The 21908-nt window shown below is 46.1% G+C and overlaps 1 protein-coding gene and 1 long non-coding RNA gene across 2 annotated transcripts; one reads left to right on the top strand and one right to left on the bottom strand.

Moving 5' to 3' along the window:
• Positions 1–686: 686 nt before the first annotated feature.
• LOC135405757 (uncharacterized) lies at positions 687–5489 on the bottom strand. The gene is made up of 2 exons (XR_010426003.1): positions 5454–5489; positions 687–1323 (listed from the first exon to the last, which is right to left on the bottom strand). It is a non-coding gene; the product is annotated as an uncharacterized LOC135405757 (long non-coding RNA).
• A 13952-nt stretch (positions 5490–19441) lies between these two features.
• On the top strand, positions 19442–19976 carry LOC135405206 (tripartite motif-containing protein 5-like). Its single transcript, XM_064639890.1, is given in 2 exon segments — positions 19442–19561; positions 19564–19976. Coding segments are annotated over 2 exon segments (318 nt in total). The 3' UTR covers positions 19762–19976.
• The last annotated feature ends 1932 nt before the right edge of the window (positions 19977–21908 follow it).

Here is a 21908-nt window from a genome sequence, read left to right as displayed (position 1 = left end):
GAAATGGATGTTTTTTGTTTCACTGTCTTTCAACTTTTTTCAGTTATATACCTTCCAATATATCAATAAATATACATATTAATACACGTTTCATTAAAGTATAAGCATTTATATACAAACATTCACATACCTTTTAACACTGTACCACTAAAGTTATATTTTGCAAGTGTTAAAGCCTGCAATCGCCTATTGTCACAGGTGGGAGTGGAAGGTTTAGACAAAGTTATTAAAAAGCAAAGCCTTGGCAGTGAGTCTCAAGGTACAGAAAGGACTCCCTTGCTTTCTAAACTCCTTCTCAGAGACGGGTTAAGGTGCGGCTAAATCCTATCTTAGCCTTGGACTTTGTTAATGGTTTAAATTTAAAGGAATTATAGAGGTATGATTAAACCACTTTGTCCCACAGGTTTTAATGATGGCAAAACAGATATATTTATATAAATGAATTTATTATGACAAATTAACAAACAGCTGAACAGATCTTAATCAGAATTATTTACTACTCAATATAAACACTAAAAATCTACTAGTAGAGTATAATATAGCATAAAGTATTATAGTGCACTGTAACAGAGCAATTACTGAAGCAGTTATATTAAAGCTAGCAAAAAGAAATAATTATTAAATAGAGATCTGTGCTGGTTTAAAGGTAAACCAGCAGGGGAAATGAACTCAACTCAAAAGAGAGATTATAAGTCAGAATAACAATTTAATAAAATAATACAATAAGTACGATTATACAGACAAACAATTGGTTTTAACCCACAAAACTCAAATATATAACCCAGCACCCTGGGGCATGAACAGAGTGGTGTTCTTTGACCCCCCTGAGTCCAAAGTAAAAGGAGAAGGGAAAAACCTGCTGGTGAGAGTGCTGTTGCAGTCTGGTCAAGAGTGGTGATTGCAGTCCGGTCGAGAGTGATGGTTGCAGTCTGGTTGAAAAGTGGTGGTTGCAGTCTGGTTGAGAGTGGTGATCTGCAGTCTGGTTGAGAGCGGTGATCTGCAGTCTTCCTCTGGATCCCACAAGTGGTTAAAAAGGTCCCAAGACTCCAAGATTATATATCCTCCAGTTCAGGCAGGAATGTTCAGTACCTCCCTCAGGGCGGGGGGTTCCTTAATGGTTGTGAGGACAAAAGCAACCTCCTATCTCGCAGGCCTCTTAGCACCTAGTTTATAGCCTGAGGAGTCAGGCTCTATGTGCAGATGGTGTAAATGGTTCATTGATAACAGTTCTGGGAAATGGCATGGAAGGCTATAGAATACACAGTTTTGGGTTACACCCATACCATGATGAACTGGTCCCAGTTGTTCTAACTAGGACAAGATCTGATGTAACTCACCCATACCAGTCCTCGTGGGGACATCTCTTTTTCTCAACCTCGAGGAATGTCCTTGGAGGGCGTCCCCAGCCCAGGGGAGGAATCTCCACACACAGCACCCCAAGAAGGGTTATGTCAGAAGAACCTGATTGCATGAGAGGGGACTGGACTTTTACAGTATAAAGTGATTGACTGCTAGTCACACATTTACAGGCCAGCTATCAGCTTATCTGTCAAATCAGACTTCAAAAAGCAGGGTGTGTATTCGAAGTCTGGTGAACCAAGGTGGTTTGAGCATAATTAACATCAAGACAACATTCTGGCTCCAGCAATTGATCTTGCATGATAGCTTGATTGGATTTTAGGTCTTATCAGGGTGGGTCTATCCTGCTACACTTATTCCTTTGCAGCTTTCTTTTTCAGAATACAGATTTCTGTCTTATGTTTCATAGCTTTTTTCATCCAAGTAATTTTTAGTCATTCTAATTCAAGTATTCCACCCTACATCTTGTGATTTCAGCCCTGCATACATGTAATTTCAGCAGAAGTTTCAGATTACTTTTCAGGTTGAATTTTGCATATCAAATCTTCAGTGCGTATATCACTTTAAAAAGATTACAACATACTTTATGAGAAGTCCCACTTACGAAGTATGAAAAAAAAATAAAATTAAGGTTTCGCATTTTCTTGGGAAAAAAACCCATAGTGGTATTATCCAGGTCTTTCCCTCAGCAGTTTCCTAATAAGAACCTGATGCTTCCTGGTGACTTTGTGAACCATTACATAACATCTATTTACATTACTACTAGTTCACAGGAACAGATTCATAGTCTATACTTAAAAAACCTCAGTGGATTATAAAACAAGATTGCATCTCTAAGACATATATCAGATTTACTTCAAAATGAAATCATAATAAATTTGGATTAGATCCTTTAGGGCATTTTGAACTTTGCCTATTTCTGTACCCATAACTGGAAGGAAATTAAATGGAGTGATAAAGTGCAAATCATGTGTCAGAGAGAGAAAGGCAGAAAAGCTTTGGTGAAACATTCAAAAGATTATTTTTTTTAAATAGGAGAAAAAATTCTCCATCTCTGTTCCTATTAAGATTACAGAAGAATAGCCAAGAATTTCCCAAATGAAAACATACACCGTAAAGCAAAATTTTAATTTGAGATTAAATAGTACAGCTACTCTTTGTCCAACGCTCAATGCATCTAAAAATGATTACAGACAAAAATGGCAAGCTAGCATTCAGAAAAATAAAACTTTAACTTTCATTTCATCGGTATGTAAGATCTTCAAAATATGGTGAGAAGAAAACATCAAATAATATGCAATGTCATCAATCCTAGTAGTTTACTGTAATGTCCAAGATGCACATCTCAGCTGCTACCACAGGACCGCAAGACTATAGTTGAAACATGAGGAAAACTCTAAACCTTTTGTACCTTCTCTGTAAACACCTAAAACTGAGCAAACATAGACTACTCTCTCCTTTTTTTTTTTTAGCAGATGTAGGTAAGATTTCTTAGAGTCAACCTTCCAGTTTGTGTGCCCACCATGGGGCAGGGCGGATGTAGAAGGTTAAAGCTTTCCTACACAGTAAGTACAGAATGTGTTAACAAAAGCTGCACTTTTATTTCCTGAAAAAGTAATTTAATACTTAGTGCTCTCTTTGTAAAAGCCCTAGATAGGAAGAGGTTTTCTTAAATCAGTATGAGTCCAATGCTATCTTCTCACCTGGAAATTATTTCACATAGCTACACAGAGACAATACATTAATCAGCTTATCAACTTTCTTATTTTAAAATGAAATTACTTTTTTTTTTAAACAGTGAAGACAAAGACCAGATGTTTTCACCATGGTTTTAAGTGATTAAAGCAAAAAAGTGTTACCTTTTAACAACAGGCTTTAGACATTGAGCAGTGACTATATCAACAGAAGTGTTAAAAAAATAAAATAATTTAATAAGTCATACATGAAAGTTATCAGTGTTTATAATATCCAATTGCAACAGAAAAAAAACCAAAAAACCAACACACCAACAAAACCCCAAAACTCAATGTCAAAACACTCAAACGCAGTACAAAACTATGCATGTGTTAATGCACTAAATACTAAAACTTTATCTTAAAGAACTGTCCCTCATTCTGCCTATGCTAAAACACGTTCCCTACCAGATCTATTTGTAACAAGAGGACTTGATAACCGTAGTTAGTAATTGCTATGTGAAAAGAAACATGAGCTTGTATTTTTCAGCATTCCCATTCAAATCTGCATGCTAAAATTTCTCTTTGAAGAGAAAGCTAATACTTCAACATCCTTCTCAGCCAAAGACGTTTGATATGAAATGAGGCAATCAGGCTGTAAATAGAAGAATTCAAGTCCTTTTAAGGCAGCTACAGAAGGAAAGGGTCTGATGAGGTAACAAACCCATTACAAAAATCTATTTTAAGAGCTCAGAAAGTCAACTTGGGTGGATAGATGACTCACTCAAAAGGTAACAGAAGAAATTTACCTTGGAAAATTAAGGTTTCTTGCCCGCTTTTCTAAAGCCAGCATCTTTTCTTAGTATCTTCCTTCTTCTTTTTCAGGAGAATAAAATATATTAAGGGTAACTTAGTAAAAAGCTCAAACAGCCACTAAAATCAATTACCAGAATAATTCTTAAAGGAAACCCATCCTTACATGTCACTGTTGAGACAACCAAGCGACACAGAATTAATCTTCTTCCAAAGCAGGGACAGGATAGCAGGAATGATGAGTGAGTTTATTGCAACAGGTTACACACAACATACATGTTAACCTATGATTGGTGCTAATATGTACACATACTTTAGGATTGGCTGCCAAATAGCAAAGTCATGCTGATACAGCTTTTGCCGAGTCATAATGATCTGGCTAAAGCAGAGTCACGGTGACTTGCAGAAAGTCCAGGAAGTCTGTTTTTGTACTTCCTGTCTTCCATCTTCTTACTTCCTTCTGACAGACCTGTTGTTGACCCCGACAATTACAGAAAAACATATCATGAAATCCACAGTCCTAGCAAACACTCCTTTTCCTCACTGACCTGTTATTTGGGAATTCAGCTGTAAAAATAAACTTGGTGCTTGTTTTGGTGGAAACACTGCAGGTGTAAGAGATTAACTCATTAAGAGCCAGGAAAAAAAATGTTTATTTTAGTAATTTTGAATTATTTCAAGGCTTAAGGGCTTGATTAAAAATGCATAAAGAATTGTTCATTTGAATGTGATGCTCATAAAACCTTAGCATTCTTTGCATAGCAGGTATTGACCTATAAGAAAGCAAAGCAGATAGGGATTACAAAGACTTGAACTGCCATTATTATTCTAATATGAGAAGTGAGTACAAGCCTTGAAAAGAATAGCTATGGGTTTTTTTCAAATTGATATTCTATATGTGGAGACTATCTTGTGTGGAATAGACTTGTTTTTTGTTTGTTTGGGGGTTTTTGAGTTAAGCATTACGCATTAAAAGATCATCTGTTCATCTTCCACAATTACGTGGCTTGACAAGCTTGATATTAGCTCACATATGATTTGCTGTGCTTTGATTTTGTGTAAACAACCACAGTTTTATTTTCCAAAGGCCAGGCATGTAGTAAGAACTGTATATTTTTCTATTTTTCTTTCTGTTTTGCAAGATAAGAACATAATGAAACAGCTAATTTCCAAGAACTAGCTAAAAGAGTGCACATTTAGTTTCTAGGATTAACTTCCTGTTTTCCTGCTACTAAAGTGAGAAAGAGTCATACTGAGACCCAGTTTACCTCAATTCATAATGAGGACTATGCAGACATCATAGATTCCTTCTAAAAACCCCTTCCCATAAGTATTTTTTCAGAAACTGCTTAGGACTTTGTTGTGGTTTAGGAATGGTATTCCCCAATTTAATACTCCCGCTGAAACCCATGGGCTACTTGATTGCTCACCACTTCCCCTCCCCCTGTGGCAGGCTGGAGAGGAGAACTGCAGGCAGAAAAGGTAAAGATCATGGGTTGAGATGAGAACAATTAATTGAACACAGCAATGAGATAAGAAAATAAACAGTAAAAAAGTATATAAGATAGGCAAAACGATTCACACGTGATTGCTCTGAACTAGCATTACCTGATGCCTTAAGCCCCTAATGGTTTTTTATTTTTCTAATATTTGTAAGCCCTTATAAGTTTTATAAGTAGATTTTAAAAGCAGCAACCCTCACTCCCTTATCCCTTTCCCTGTAGCACCCTTAGTTTACACATTCCTTAGCCCTCTTACCCCATTCTTTGCTCACTATATCACTCCTACCCCCGAAACCAGTAGAAATGTTTAGTCTTTTGTCAAGGCAAGGCCTAGATTGTTTGGAGAATGCTTGTATCTTGGCCTAAACTGCAGAACACGGTCAAGAACTGGGTGACTATGTGCTCTGAAGATGGTGAAGATGATGAAGTAGGTGGTCCCAAAATACACCCCAGACCCATTTCTCAGGGGTGGACCCGGGGCAGTCCAGAGTAAAGGCCACAGGGTGGACACATTTGGGATTGGATGGATGGTATTATAAAATGTAACATCTCGGGCACAGGGGTGCGCGCGTCGTAACATCTTTGCCTTGGCATAAAAAATCCTTTCCTTATCTCACCCTTAATTAACTGCTCTGAAGATTTTTTTGAAGCACCATATATCCCACGGCATCAGCTGGTGGCCCGTACGCTGGGGAAACCTGGACTGGGACTTCTTCAGACTGGAAACTTTCATCGTGCAGGAATTCCTCATCAAGCCGGCTTTTATCTGAGATTATTCCCGCCCTGGTCTGAGAAGCCCAGCTCCACAGAACACACAGAAGCACAGAAGCAAGCACGGAGCATAGAGGTGAGATAAGAAAAGAACGAATAAGGGAAAAAGGTACCTGGTTAGTTAGCAGCTGCGGGAAAAGTTTGTGTTCCGGGAGATAGGGAACACGGGTTACTGGAAAGTTAACTTAAAGACTTGGGCCCTCTATAGTCGCGAAAAGTCGCTTTCCAGCTGGCGAACGGGTAGTTCATCAGCCCAGGTCAGGGCGGGTATTCAGCCTAGGGCTGTTCTGGTTTTGGAAGGGACGGAGTGGCTTGGCCAGAATTCAGTTCTTCTGAGCTAGATACGGTATTGAAGTTAATTTCGCTCCTCAATGCGGAGCAAAAATGGGAAGAGATCAGGTATGCAGAATTGTTTATGTTTCTGCTAACACGCCCTGGACTGAGGGGAGAGAAGAGAAACGAAAGCTCAGAAAGGGTGGAAAAATCAGAAGTAGAGTTAGAAAAAGGGGGAAAAGATCGAGTTAAAACTACCCCCGTCTCACGAGTTTTATTTAAAAGCACGGGGAATGGTGATTTAAATGTGTTAATATCACCCGATGAAAGAGAAAACGGCCTGGGAGCGGCAGGAGCGGCCCCTGGACCAGCTCCTGCTGAGCAGGCAGGAGTCATTGAAGGACCCCCTGGCATGGGTCTGGCTGCACTGGGAGGGATTAGGCAAATTAAGGCCTCTGGAGAAGTTAGCTCGAGTCCAGCGGGAGCGAGTCCTGTCAGTTTAGCTGGAGTACGCACAGAGGTGCAGATAAGATCTGTAAGATCAACTTTTGTTGAAGCTGCTTTCAGCGCGGCAGAGCAGAGCGGGAGTTATGCAGACGCTGTGGGGCTGGCTAGCCCAAAAATAACATCTAGTTTGATTGCAACAGGAGTAACAGCAGGAGAGGCTCCTGGCCCCACAGGGGCAATAGAGGTGGGGTCTACCCTGCCTATTCCAGCGAGCGGAGAAGCAGTCTGTAGCTCTGCAGCAGCTGGCAGCTTTGCCGGAGCAGACAAAGTTGTCATAGCAACAGCAGAAGTGATCGCGGGAGTAGAAGAACAAGTGTGGGGTAAAGTCACAGCCCCACAAATGAAGTTTGAAGGATTTGGAGTGTTGCAGAATGTTGGGCCATTTCCCGTGAGAGCAGTGGAGCTATTAGATAGTTCCCATGGACACAGCCTTGAGCTGTGTGGCTAAGTGCAGGTGCTGCATTCCTGGATGTTGTTGTAAGAATATGTTTGTGTTGTGTATGGGAAAGTAGAGGTGGGAGAATTGAATAAAAAAGCTGCCTGCTGCATTGAGCAGGCAGACATCTCTTTGTCTCACCATTCTCGTGTGTGTCGTCTGTCCTTCTTCCCCCCTTCAAGCCGAGGCCCTTCGACGGATACCCAGCGACAATGGTACCCCGTGTGAACCAGAAGAAAAGAAAAAAGACTGTTGAGTATTGCCTGGGTCGTAGGGGTATCACGACCGGAGGCAGGTGAGCTGCAGGGAGCAGCGCAGCGGGGTCTCGGTGCTCAGGAGCTGTATAGCAGCGGGGTGCGCTGCAGGACCCGGGTCTGATTTTCTCTACACCTGCACACAAGTGTTTCTGCCGCACTTGGAAGGCACGAGTTGCCTGGGAAGCCTGGGTGCATTTGGCACTTGGTCAGGCACAGGTGGGTTCCTGAGACTTCTAAGTCACCATGGGGCAGACCATGAGTGCAAACGACAGGCGTGTGTTTATCGCCTGGAAAGCTTTGTTACGGCGTTTTGGTGTTAGACCGATGAAGCTAAGTTATATCGCTTGTTACTTTTCCGTCTTCGGACTGAGAGGGAGGCTGCTTTGCCTGGGAGGACATTAGAGTGCTAAAGAAGAGGGGCCGGGTGGAGCCGAAGGGAGCCGAAGCGGGATCGGAGGTTGCGGAGCAGGATCGGGGGCAGCCGAGCGACCCCGCCATAATGGACGCACTACTAGAGACTCAGCAGCACTTGTCCAAGATGATCAAGGACAGCTACGGCATGAATGTGCTGCTGATGGCCCGGGAGACGATCTTGTGACCATAGTGGCTGAATTTCACCTTAAGGAGCTTTCTACATCTCCTCCGGACGGTGCAGTGCCAGTGTACCTGGCGCCGGGTGCCTGCGGGGTGGCGCCGTGTCCGGCTTCGGCGCCGCCGACTTCATCTGTGCCCATGCGGGCAGCGGCACCCGTGCTGCAGTCCGCGCGGGCAGTGGCCACGGCCCCGCCCCCGGCCCCGGCTCCGGCCCCGGCTCGGAGCGGTACGCCCACACATGCGCCGGCAGCGGCCCTCGGTAACGGCGGCCGTGGTGTCAGGCGGTGCAGTGGGGGGGCTGTCTGTGTTCTCCGCTGTTTTACACACACACCCCTTCCTCCTCCCCGGAACGTGTACATCTGCAGCTGTTCCTTCCATCCTATCGTTCTTTCTCAGCAGACCATGTAGATAACTTGCGACATAAGGAGAGCAAAGGCAATTTGACTTCTCGATTTTTCTCCGAAAGACCCAACCTCTATTCCCCCTCCTCCCCCTCCCTCCCTCCCTCTTCCCCGTCCTCCGACAAGTGCTAGCGAAAGCTCCCTTAATGAAGCAACACTTGCTTCCAGGGGGGCCGAGTGCTCAAGAGAAACAGGAGACGCAGGGGGGGCAGAGGGCGGGAAGAGGTGAAGAAGGGAGGACAAAATGCAGCAGTGGTTCTGTTGCCGTTATGACAAATAGAGTGTCCTTGCTCTATGAAAAAGGTTGAAATTTTTCAAGGTAACGTCCTGTCCGTTCCTGTCGTATTTGTCTTTTGCATGGGGAGTTGTACAAGATTTACAAGTTAATATTAGCAATATGCCATAAATTCCCTTTAAGTTGTGAGACTGATGAGAACTACACAGCCAATAACTGCTTGAAATCTGTGAGTGACTGAGGAGAGTGTTTGAGGTGGCCACCTGAATGTATGACTGGAAAAAGATTGTGTGAAAGAGAAAAGCTACATGAATGTGTAACTGTGTAAACTTACAAATACTTTCTGCCGGTGTCAAGATTTTACAGAGATGTGTAACACGATTCTGTTGAACCATAGTGACTCCTTATTCTGAATGGTATATGAATTCTTCAAATTCCCACCATGAGTAATTCCACTATTATGAAAACTGGTGAGGTTTTAGTTATTTCAAGACTAGCCCTGTCTGACTAGCCATATGATTAGGACTGAAGTTAAATGAGAGATTCTTACACAAATTTGGTGTTCTATTTTGGCCTTGTTTCAGAGGTTTATAGAGGTTAAATCTCAGGTGGAGCCTTTCCCCTGGTGCTGTTCTTTTTTCATGTGTCGTGCTGCCCATGGGCTGTAGCTATGTGGGCTGTGCAGGAGGCAGGGTCGTTTGAACTTCTCTGTGTTTTCCAGGGTTTAAATCAAGGGTTATCGATGTTGCTGCCCTGCTTGATCAGCCTGTTTGCGGGGGGGCCCTGCAGACTGTTAGGGCCATCCTGTGTCCTTTCTCTGAAGCATCAACAGCGTTACAGATAGTGTGTCTCTAGGCCTCCTGATTGGAGACCAGAGTACACCAGTTATGTTGATCAGTGTGGCCAGGGCTGTGATGTCGTTTCAGGGAGTCCTTGTGTCTTCTCTTCAGGGCTCCTTTCATGCGGCGGCTGGTGGCAATATTCATCGTGAAACAGCTAGTCCTTCATCCTTGGGATGTGCCCTGCCTATGGCAGCTTTGTTTTCAGAAAAATGTCCTCAATGCTTGTGACTGCTGCTTGTTCTATTGTAGACGTATTGATCACATAATCTGACTAGTGGATGTTTAGCATTGTACAAAGGCAGCGTGGGTTAAGTGCCTTGTTAATCAGCCATTCTAGTAACACAATTGTGAGATTTTGGGATTTTTTGTTCATGTTGCAGTCATTGATGCTACCTATACGAGGCAGATTTGTGCTATGGTCTCCACACCTTATCCTCCAGTGACAATTCCTAAAGGGACACAAATAGCTCAATTTGTTTCTTTTCTGAGTTGTGTTCCCCAAGCAGAGCCTCGTGTGCGTCGGGATGGAGGATTTGGTTCTACTGATGCACCACAAGTCTTTTGGTCAGTGCCGATCTCTGCACAACGTCCACAGCTGACCTGCACTCTCTACGATACTTGAAGCTTGCTGTCAGTTGTCCAGGCGGACGAACTTCTGCATTCAGGACCTGACGTAACTATCATTGCACGGACATCCTGGCCGGCCTCCTGTGTGTGTCGTCTGTCCTTCCCCCCTTCAAGCCGAGGCCCTTCGACAGATACCCAGTGACAAACAAGTAACAGCTAAAGTTGATAGTTGTATCAATAACGGAGTAAGAACTGTAAAAGCTGAAAAGTTGGTTTTTACTAGGGTTGCTTTTGGCGTAGTAACATCAGAGAAAGTTGTTATAGATGCGGCATCTGTTGTAGAAACAAAAAAGATTTTAGAAGTCACAATGAAAGCGCCTCCAGAATTGGCCAGTGTAAGGACAGCGGCAGGCGTAAGAGTCGCTGATTTAGACAGTGACAATAAAGTGAAGGCGTCGGCCCCGGGGGGGGCGACGGCCCCAAATGTAGGGGTGTTTGTGAGACAGAGTAGCCCAGCACCACAGATGGGTGCTCAGGCAGTTGATTTTATTGGTGGCGATAGCAATATGAGAGCTGTAAGAACGGACCTGCATGCCCCGAGTGCAAGAAAGACCCCAAAGTCTGCTGCAAACACAGCAGACTGTACTGCTGTAGAGGCAGAGAGAAAACAGAAAGCTAGTACGGTGGGCAAAGAGGCAATTATAAGAACAGCCATTGCCGCGGCAACGGAACTCCCAGCTCAGAGAGCAGGGGAGGTTTCTGGAATGGCCGTTACCACGGCGATGGAACTGGCTGGCGCGAGGTAAAGAAAAAGGGTTGCCTGTGTCTGATACAGTGAGAATGTGTGTAACAGGGAAAGCGAGATTGGAGCAAGGAGCGATCCCGAAGTTTAAAACTTTAATGAGCACAGAAAAGCTGGGACAGGAAAAACTAATCCCAGTTGTTGCTCTGACTAATGAGAAGGTTTTGGTTCCTGCTAGTGTGGTCCAGGCAGAGACGGCAGATGCGAGTGCCGCAAAGGCTATGGAACCGTTGGACGCGGCAGCACGAGAGAGAGCTGGGGCCACTGACTTTGCAGGGGTGGCGGGACCCAGCTCTGCTCTTGCTGTTTCGGGAGCCGCCCCAGGTGTGGCAGGCGTGACCAGAGGTCGGGACGTAGCAAAGACACCGAGAGCTGCGAGAAAGGTTAGGACAAACGGAATAGATGAGAGTGTGGAGTCTCCCCCGTCCGTGCTAGCTGGCGGGGGGGGGGGGGGTAGCTCCTTCTCCTGTAACATCTAATCCCACGCAGGCAGCTGCAGTGGGTGCAAGTGCTGTAGAGATTTTAAAGCCACCCGACGACTTTACAGTTGTCATAACAATAAAGATGCCTGCTCCCATAACAAGCGGAGCAGAGCCGAGAGCCAGAGCAGTCAGTGCCCAGCCTACCCCAACGTGTAGGAAAGGAAGGGGGAAATCACGTGACCGTCGCAGGCACCGGCACCGCTATGCGAGTACCGGGGCAGCGCTGACCACTGGCACAGAAAGAATGAGTCCAACTGCGGGACAGTCAAAATCTGGGTTTAGTACAGGAGCTGCTGCTGCCTCTGCAGATGGAGCGGGGGCCGCAGCGGGTGCACAGGCAAATTATTTCCTGGATGTGGCCAACACGGGTGGAGCCACTCATGGCACCTTGGCGGCTACGAGCAGGAGACCGGCTAGGGATGCAGAGGCTGCAGGAAAGCCTAGAGCGGTGTCTGTGGCTGGAGTCCCAGCCCAGCCTAACACGGGACCCTCTGGCTCCGCCATTAGGGGCGGAGACGGAGCTGTCGCTCCCCCTCCAGCCCTCCCAAACCTGCATAATCCGTACCCTCCCATCAGACCGAAAGGGGGGAAGGGAAGACAAAATCAGTGTAAATTCCCGGCGAACACAAAAACTAAAACCCGCCGGTGCAATATATGTCATAAGATAATAAGGAGATGCTTTGAAAACTGTGGGAGCTATCTAAGTCTAAAGGGAAAGAAACTGATTTGTCCCCAATAAACAAAACTGGGAAAAGAAACTATCTACTAACCCTTGCATCCCCTGTCTTTTAAAACTGTCATAGGCTCATAACCTGTGGAAGAAATATTTCTACCTGTGATGGTTTCACTCTAGGCCTTCCTGGAGACCAGTTTATAACCAGGAAGGAACTAGGAAAGTGATCACGGAAGTATTCCATGCTATTCCTTTACGTAACTTGAGGTATAAATAAAGCCAGCAGGAGGGACCTCACTCTCTTCCTTTCCGACGAGGTTCGAGAACGGTGGGTCCCTGTCTAGGTCTGGCTTATCTGGAGCTGAGGCCTACAGTGACTGCTGTTATCTGCCACGCGTGAGGGGAGAGCGCTGGGCCGTGTCTAGCCATCCTGCCTGTTCAAAGGGAAGTGGTGAGATTTTTGCTAGTTTGCCTTCAGTTGGCTGATTGACTTGCTCGGTCTTTGCCCCTTTTTGTCCTTCTCCCTTCTCCCTCCCCCTCTTCCCTTTTTGGGGAGCTGTTTGGGATTTCTGGAGTTGTGGTGTGTGGTATTCTCGTTGTGTGTATCTGTCTCATATGTAAAATATATATATGTATATATTTTTGCTATAGCTTTGGCTGCCTGGGTCGTTTCTTTTCTCTTCCCTCTCTGGGAAGCGGGTCCTTGTTGTCAAGTTTCAGGGGCTTGGCGGGAAGCCAGCTCGAAACTTGCACAACATTTTTGATGTCAGAAGTGGGATATTTTGGTTAAGTTTGGCTTGTTTTGATAAACATTTTCCGGGAAGACAGCCAAGCTCGGTGTTGTTTTGCAAACCAATCTATTGTTTTGGGAACAGGTCTGGGAACACTGCCAGAGTCTGGGAGAGCAGCCAAGAAAACTTTGTTTATATAAACATAGGTTTGTTTTGGGATCAAGAAGAAATAATAACAAAAACAATGGCTGTTTCATTAATTTGTCTTATAATTCTAGCCATCTTTATACCTGTTTTAGGCTACCCTATAGGGAGACGTCCAGACCTTGAGGATGGATGGAACGAATTGCTTCCATTCTTTAATTTTGACATCGAAGGTTTGGTAAAGGAGATCCCCATGGTTAGAATTGGCTCTAATTACTATATAAATTTTGTTGCAACAGTACTGTCATTGATAAAGGTACTGGAAGTGCTCCTTAAACTTGGAAGAATGGTGTTGTATTGCTTTCCCTCTTGTAGGAAAGATCACGCCTCAAAGGGACTCGCTGGAACTTTGGAAAGGGCTGCAGACAGGCCAGTCCCCGGGTGGCATGGAGCTTGGGGAGATTTCGGTAGATTAGTAGGACATGTGTCACCCCCCATTAATTGGGAGTTCACACCAGAACAAATGTTTGATTCTGGTGAGATGGCCCACTGTTTGGCAGAAGGGTGTTTTTCCTACAAAGATCCGAATATGCAATTCTCTGCTTTGTGCTGCAGCCTGGCTAATGCTTATCGAGCTGCCATAGACCACCTTCAAAAGGTTAAGGTCGACACAGAAACCCAAACCACGCCACTTGAAACCAGTGATGTCCCTATTAGGTCCACAGAAGTTGGGGTCCAAACACAACTTGAAGTCAATGCCGTTTCTACTAAGTCCACTAGAACTGGGACTCAAGCTAAGAACCGGAAAGTCATCATTGCCCCTATTAAGAAGAAGAAGATGTGGGTAAGGGAGATTAAGGAACTTACGGACCCATCTCCGCAACCAGAACGCACAGAAAAAAGAGAAGAAGAAGAAGAAGAAGGAACAGAAGAACCTATCCAATCCACACAAGACGTAGTGGACGAAGGAGTGGCAGCAATGGACGAAGGAGCGGCAGCAACGGGCGAAGGAGCAACAGCAAGAGATGAAGGCGCGACTGCGAGAGAGGAAGAAGTGGCTGTGACTGAGGAAGGAGCGATTGGAGGAGAAGAAGCAGCTGCCAGAGAGGAAGAAACGGCTACACGGGAAGGAGCATGTCCAAAAGAACTAGGGGCACGCCCAAAGGAATATAGAGCAGTATCAAGAGAAAAGAAAGCAACAGTACAAACGGCCAGTGGTATATTGTCGCTTGATGATTTATATCCTGACTACACATTCAGTGTTACAAAAGACGCAAAGAAGGAGCCAAAGCAGCCCCCTCAATCGGAGGGAGAATTATTCCTACCCCTCCAGACCCAACCTTCTCTTGGAGGTGTGGATGATTGGAGGAGGAGGCCCTTATCTCAGCATGCGAAAGATTACTCACTACCTCCACCCGCTGGGTATCGCGAACGACGCAGGAGTCCATCCCCACGGCGTAAATAGCATAGAAGTCCATCTCCACGGTGTGAACGACGTAGAAGTCCATCTCCGCAGCGTGAATGGCATAGAAGTCCATCTCCATGCCATGAACGATATAGAAGCTTATCCCCACGGCATGCCCAGTCCCCACCTCCACGTGAGAGATATAGGGAGGTGGTGGGAGCAGTCCCACGTAGGAGCAGAAGAGTAAAGAGAGAGGTGGAAAAGATTCTACGTGGGAGAGATGGGCGAGAAATAATGCGAGAAAGCGAAATTACACAATCACTGACCACAAGAGAGCTTCGACATTTACGGAGAGATTATATGCGCTTGCCTGGTGAAGAAGTCCTCACCTGGCTGGTGCGATGCTGGGACAAGGGAGCTGATAGTCATGTAATTGAAGGTGATGAAGCATGACAATTGGGATCCATTGCTCGAGACTCTGTGATAGAGCAAGAAATGGGAAGGGAGAAAATGGCATCCAGTCTTTGGCTCTGAATCCTCCATGCGGTGAGAGTGAAATACCCATTTAAGGAGTCCCTGAAGAGTTCTTCAAGAAGGTGGAGGACTGCGGAAGAAGGCATCCAATACCTACGGGAATTGGCCATGCTGGAGATCATCTATTCTGATCCAGATTATTATGACATCCAAGTTCCTGAGAATGTTCCCTGCACGCAACCAATGTGGAAAAAGGTAATTCAAGGTGCCCCTAAACCATATATTTCCTGCTTGATACCCGTATATAATCCAAAGATGGAGGAACCAAGCATGGACACCATGTGTGCTTAGATAAGAACCATAGAGGAAAATATGGAAGACTCCTTCAATCCCCTGTACCGACGCACCTACGAAAGGAAAGAATGGAGAGAGATTATGAATACTCCAGATATGAGGACGACCTTAGAGACAGAGAGGACAGAAGGTATAGAGATTACAGAGAAAGGCCAATGGGAAGATCACGGCGGGATCGACAAAGACGACCTCGGCCTAGACCTCGATCCTGGTCTCGATCTTGCTCACGATCCCTGTCATTCACACGTCGAAGGAAAGAGAACTCTAAGCGTCGGTCACGTAACCAACTATGGGCATACCTTCGTAGTAAAGGAGAAAACATGAAGAAGTGGGATGGTGAACCCACTTCTAAGCTTGAAGCTAGAGTGAGGGAGCTGAAGCGAAAGGACACTGACAAGAAAGTTGTCTATGTAGTAGATGGAGACTTCTTAGAAGAGAAACTGCGATCGCCGAGGCACAAGGAGATGGAGGTCCACTTCGACAATGGCAAAAAGTCTAAGAAGTCAAAGTCAGACTGACGACGAATGCTCTGATCAAGACCAGTAGAGGGGCCCTGCCTTCTGCCAGGAGAAGGAAAGGGACCAAGAAGATAACCGAGTTTACTGGGCTGTGTGGGTTCGATGGCCTGGCACATCGGATCCTCAGAGATACCAGGCCTTGATAGATACTGGAGCCCAGTGTACTTTAATGCCTTCGGAGCATAAGAGTACCGAGACTGTTTCTATTTCTGGAGTGACAGGAGGGTCTCAAGAATTGTCAGTAGTAGAGGCAGACATGAGCTTGACAGGAGACCAATGGGAAAAGCATCCCATTGTGACGGGGCCAGAAGCCCCTTGCATCCTTGGTATGGACTATCTAAGAAGAGGATACTTGTTGGAATAATTGGTTTAAGTTGCTTAAATAGTTTGCTGAGAATGCTTTCTTAGCTTTATTGCTTTGTTGGTATTCATATATCTATCATCATGGCTGGGCTTCGCAAACGAAGATTTGGGAAGGCTCTAACCACATTTGTTACAGGCACGTTGGTGACTTATGAGGCCAATACGAGATAGACATATCCGATTGCAAAAGGCACAGTAGAAAGACTCTTTAGATGGTATATTCTGCAGAACACGATTTTTTCTGCGTTGCCTTTTCTCCTCGAGAGTGATCCTGTGTGCGTTCTCAAAGGAGACAGCTGCGTTATAGATGGTGTTTCTCCAGGCCTCCCGATTTGAGGCCAGAGTAGACCAGTTATGGTGATCAATATGGCCAAGGCTGACATGTTGTTTCAGGGAGTCCTTGTATCTTTTCTTCGGGGCTCCTCTCTTGCGGCAGCCAGTGGCAAGTTCACCATAAAGCAAGATCTTAGGGAGGCGGTGGTCCTTCATCCTGGAGACGTGCCCTGCCCATCGCAGCTGTGTTCTCATCAACATGGCTTCTATACTTGTGACTGCTGCTTGCTCTAGAACAGATGTATTGGTCACATAATCTGACCAGTGGATGTTGGCAGCGTTGATGGAAGCGTTCTAGGAGACGCAGGTGGTGGCGGTAGATGACCCATGATTCGGAACCATACAAGAGAGTAGACAGCACTATGGCTCTGTAAACACTGATCTTGGTACTTTTCTTCAAGTGTTTATTACGCCATACTCTTTTGTGAAGTTTTCCAAAACTTCACCCTATTTTAACAGGTGAGGAAGCTTTTATCCATGGAGGCAAGGGATCCCTGTAAGATCACTCCATGAGGTAAAGATGATTGACTGCAGTCTGGGACAGGTTGGAACAGGACAACCTGCCCCCGGTAAGGCCTAGAATTTGTCCAGAGAGTATAAGCTCTCTGTGGTGAGCTACTGGCACTGCCAGGGTGTTTTTGCATCCAGATGCAGTCTGCTTCGAGTAAGCTCTTGACTGGCCTGTTAAATCTGTGACTGTCAGTGTAACGGGGAGAGGGTTACTAAATCAGGGGAAAACAGGTTCGAGGGATTCTGGAACGTGAAAAAACCAAACACCATTGCTATTTGGCAAAATAGCTATTTATTAGGAAAAGGTGGCAAACAGGGGAAAAAAGGAAAAAAAAAAAAAAGGAGAAAGCAGGCGCCTGAGGGGAAAAGGATTAGGGCGGAGGAAAAAGTGCACAAAAGACCCTAGAAAGAAGGCTCGACCCCCATACTCACCCAGGTGTCACCTGTAAGCAAGTCTTACCCATCCTAACCAGTAATGAAGTCTCTCTGCAGCAGCTGCGTGTTCCAGAGGGGTGGCAGGCTCCCACTTCAAGCAGGCATCCCCACTAAAAGCAACTTGGTCCATCGTGAAGAGCTGACCCCCTCAGGAAAACGTGTCTGCCTTTATAAAGTTTATTGAGAACACCTGCCCTGGGGAGGTGTGGCCAGAGCTCTCAGTCCCACCCCCTTGGTTATGTAAGTGCACCCCTCCTGCGCATGCGTGAGCACTTTGGAAATCCCCTTACGCAGGCGCAGTGAGTTGAAGGGGGTCTTTCCCAATTGAGGCTGGGGGAGTGCCTTCATCACGGAGTCTTCACTTTGTCCTCCAAATGCCCTTGACGAGCCATTGACCAATCACAATAGACCAATTAAAACAGTTTACACAGAAATTCTCCCTCCAAGGCCAAGTTCACTGCTTTATCAGAGGACTTGGCAGGAAGAACCATAAACTTCTGCAGGTGGCTAGGGCCAAACACAGACCAAAAAATAACATCCCAACTTCGTCCCAATACATGCCACCGCGTGGTCTGTGTTTGGACCGTGGCACAGGTGAGAGTTTCAAATAGGGAGAGTCCAGACAAAGTTGTCCCGACAACCATGTCCATCCCCAGAAAGGAGGTCCGAGTGTGTTCCGGTGATCAGTTACTGGACAATCAGCAGTCCGTAGGATGGACGTTCTCCGGTTGGCAGATATCATGGTCAGACGGATGAGCCGGTGTGTCCGCTTGCATGGGCTTAAACAATGCAATGAAAAAACTTAGAACTTCATCTAAACCATGGAACAACTTGATACTTTCAATACATCTTTTATAGTATGAAGTGGTCGACTGCCAGCCACTATATTTTATGGGCCTATGAGGAGCCATCACAGGTCCTATACACCTGGAGTTCGATCCAGCACCAGACAACCTCCTGGTTTAACCATTGCTCCCACAGGAAGTTTGCACTCCCTGTGTAAGTTCAAGGCCTCATCGGGGGCAAGCCATCCTGCCATAGCGAGCCCCTGACTGCAGTCGAACCCCTCCACCTCATGGAGTGATAGTGCAGGTACCTCTTGCCTCCATGCTATAAAAGACAGTTGTCCAAACCGGAGGGTTCCGGAAGTTTGTGAAACCGTGGCACAAATGAAACAGAACACCCAATGTTACTGGTTTGATCAAGCCAAAGCCCATGGAAGGTACACAACCGACAGTCCTTTCATTATCATCATGCCAACCAGGCACAGTTCTTCCCTTTTTTTTTTGTTGTGGTTTGTCTTCATCTTCCGCACGCCTGGGTATATTAATAGTCCCATATAATTCGCATGAAGTTGCTCGCCCGAAAAGGGTGTTATATCAATCCAAGGGGGAAGGGGAACGTTCCAATCAATTTCAAAGATACAAACATAGAATATGAGTACCGTGCGACAATCATTAGAAAACTATTCCACTTTTATCACGAGCAAAAGGAATAACATGTCCATGACATTGGGCTTCCTGTAACCTTTGACAGAGTGACTTCCCGGATCCAGTACAATGAGAGACCTGCTAGATAAAAGACAAAATGTATACTATTATTTAATACATGCAGCCTGCTTACTGCAGGAGTAGGCATGTCCATGATGGTTGGACTATCTGTGCGCACTCGTCTAGATACCTGAATAAGGAAGGAATGGAGGATGGTTATAAGTCAACACCCCCCCACGCATTCACTTCCGCCGTCTCAGGTGCTGGGTAGGAACTCCTTTCACCTGGGGCTTAGTACCACACCTGGCCACCTGCAAACTATTTTGAACTATGGGCTGTAAGACCTCGAGGGTTAGTACTAAAGTAAACAGTACAAGCACGACGACAATCTGGACAAGAAGCTCAATTGACATCGGAAGGCTTCTGTATGCTGCGCTCTCAGTATCCCACCAGTGCCCTCCTCCTTGCTCTCAGTCCTGTCGCGAGGCTCAGGCGCCATGGCCAAGGCAGGTGCTGCAGCCAGGCTGAAGGACGGGCTGACCTGCTCTATCTGCCTGGACATTTACAGGAACCCCATGTCCCTGGGGTGCGGTCACAGCTTTTGCAAGGAGTGCATCCAGAAGGAACAGAAAAATGCCAGCAGGGCCCTTCCCAGTGCCCACTCTGCCTTTACCCCACAGGCCCCCGTCCAGCCATGAAGACTTGCCTGACCTGCAAGGCCTCCCTGTGCCAAGCCCACCTGAGTAAGCACAGCACAAAGAACACTCAGAAAAAACTACATCCTGGTGGGGCTCTGTGCTGCCCAGGTTTTGGCTGAGAGGAAATGCCCCAGCACGGTAAATTGCTGGAATGTTACTGTGAGAAGGACAAGGTCCGCACCTGCACGCTGCGCTCCGCCCCCAGCTCCCACAGGGACCACAAGACCATCAGCTTAAAGGAGGCCCTTGGCCAAGCACAGAGTGTTTCTCCCAAAACTCCCAAAAGGGGTGAAAAACTATGAAACTGCACTGGATCGAAGCATAGGAAACCTGCTGGAACAATCCTCTGCAAAGGAGCTCTTTGGAGTACAAATGATGCTGAGAAAAAACTTGGAAATGGACAATACAACACCACTTGCAAATTATGCAAGCAATAAGTCTGGTAGGAAACAAGCAGTCTATTTTGCTGAGCACACAGTACACTGATCAACATAACTAGTCTGCTCTGGCCTCCAGCCAGGAGGCCTGAAGACACCCTATCCACAACGCTACAGATGTTTTTGAAAAAGGCACGCAGGAGGGCCTTGACAGTCGGCAAGGGCCCCCCTATGACGGGCTGAACCAGCAAGGTAGCAACATAGACAACTCCTGATTTAAATCCTGGAAAACACAGAAAAGCTCAAACGACCCCCACTACTGCCATAGCAGATACAAATGCAATTATTTGATGGTCTAAGGACCCCATCCTGGCACAAGCCTGCATTACCGCACCAAGGATAGTACTTTTGACAGCCTGTATTAGCATAACCTCTAGCTAGTTACGTAACTAGCAGCTTCTGTAACTGAGTATCACAAAACCTGCTTCCCTACAGCAACTTGCAGCCTTTCCACGGATTGTAAGAATGGTTCCTGAGTACCTGGATGCATAGTGGTGCACCTTGCTCTAGGCTCTGCTAACCCTGCAGCCTACATTAATACTTGCTGGTTTATGGTTTTTACTCGCTCCAAAACTAGTGGTCTCCTGCGCAGCTCACACAGCTAAGGAACAATATCAGTGGAAAAACTCCACCTGAGATTCAAATTTCACAATCTTCATACAAGGCTATAATAGAATACCAATTTTTGTAAGAATCTTCATACACTCATAGGTGACCACCTCAATCATCCATCATTGACACACACACATTTTCAAGTAGTCATTGGCTATGGTAGCCGTATCCTCCCAGTCCCTGGCCAGGCCCACTGAGAATTACAAATGATAAATAAGGATCACCTGAAAGGCATTGTTCATTACACAGATCACAACATCAGGTGTGGACAAGACACACGAGAGACAGGCACACGATGACTGAATCATCACACCAGTTAGTAGAAGTTAGTGAACACAAATGAACCATATTTAGGATATGCTTTCTTCCATGTGATATTCGGGCTGGTCTTAGGCTGCTCAGCATTCACTGATCTCTATCCAGAATTCTTGCCGCTCATGATAAGCTTTTATCAAACATGCTGGAAGCCAGTGGGGTCCTGTGGGAGACAAAACACAAACTAAACCCCCCCCCCATACTGATAATTTAATACCTACCTGTAGTATCTGTTTGTGATCTCAGATCACACGTGCCCACCGCGTGAACTAAATAGCCACCGCGTGAACTCAAGATTAACATGACTTTTAAACTTTCAGGAACCTAAACCCATAATGACTGTGAGGCTAGCAGTTGTTACCTCACTGCCCCCAAAATTTCAGTACTTTTATCGGGCTACTGCAACTCCACGGTACAGGAGCAGCCCCAGCACAGGTTTCTAGGCGGCCCCAGAGAACGCTCCAGGACTCCTGGGTCCACTCAGCATGCTCCATGAACGGAGCCCCCCCCACATCCCGTTTCTGGGAGGTTAACAGTTTTGCTATCCGGTTCATACTTAGGCTTCTTGCTCACGCTTCCCAGCCCAGCTCACGCGCAATAAGGAACAGGGAGGGCATGGCAGCACGGCCGGGGCAATCCCATAGGGATGGGAAGGCAAGACCTGGGATTAGCAGCAAACCTTCCGATTCCCTCCCCAACCACGTCAATTGTGACAGCCTCTGGGCGGAGTTTGTCCCTACGAGGATCCCGGAAGGTTACTAGCTGTGCCGAAAAACCTCACCCCCTCCCGACTAGCGGGAGCCAGCGGGGGCCGGGGCTCCGCTCGCTGGGAGCCGGGGCTCCTGGGTGAAGCAGGAAAACCAGTAGCGAAACAAACAAAAATGCACACAAAACGCAAAGGG

This window comes from Pseudopipra pipra, chromosome W, assembly GCF_036250125.1.
Source record: "Pseudopipra pipra isolate bDixPip1 chromosome W, bDixPip1.hap1, whole genome shotgun sequence".
NCBI classification, from domain to species: domain Eukaryota; kingdom Metazoa; phylum Chordata; class Aves; order Passeriformes; family Pipridae; genus Pseudopipra; species Pseudopipra pipra.
Note: the sequence above shows the minus strand (reverse complement) of the source record. Positions and strands in the feature narration are given on the sequence as shown.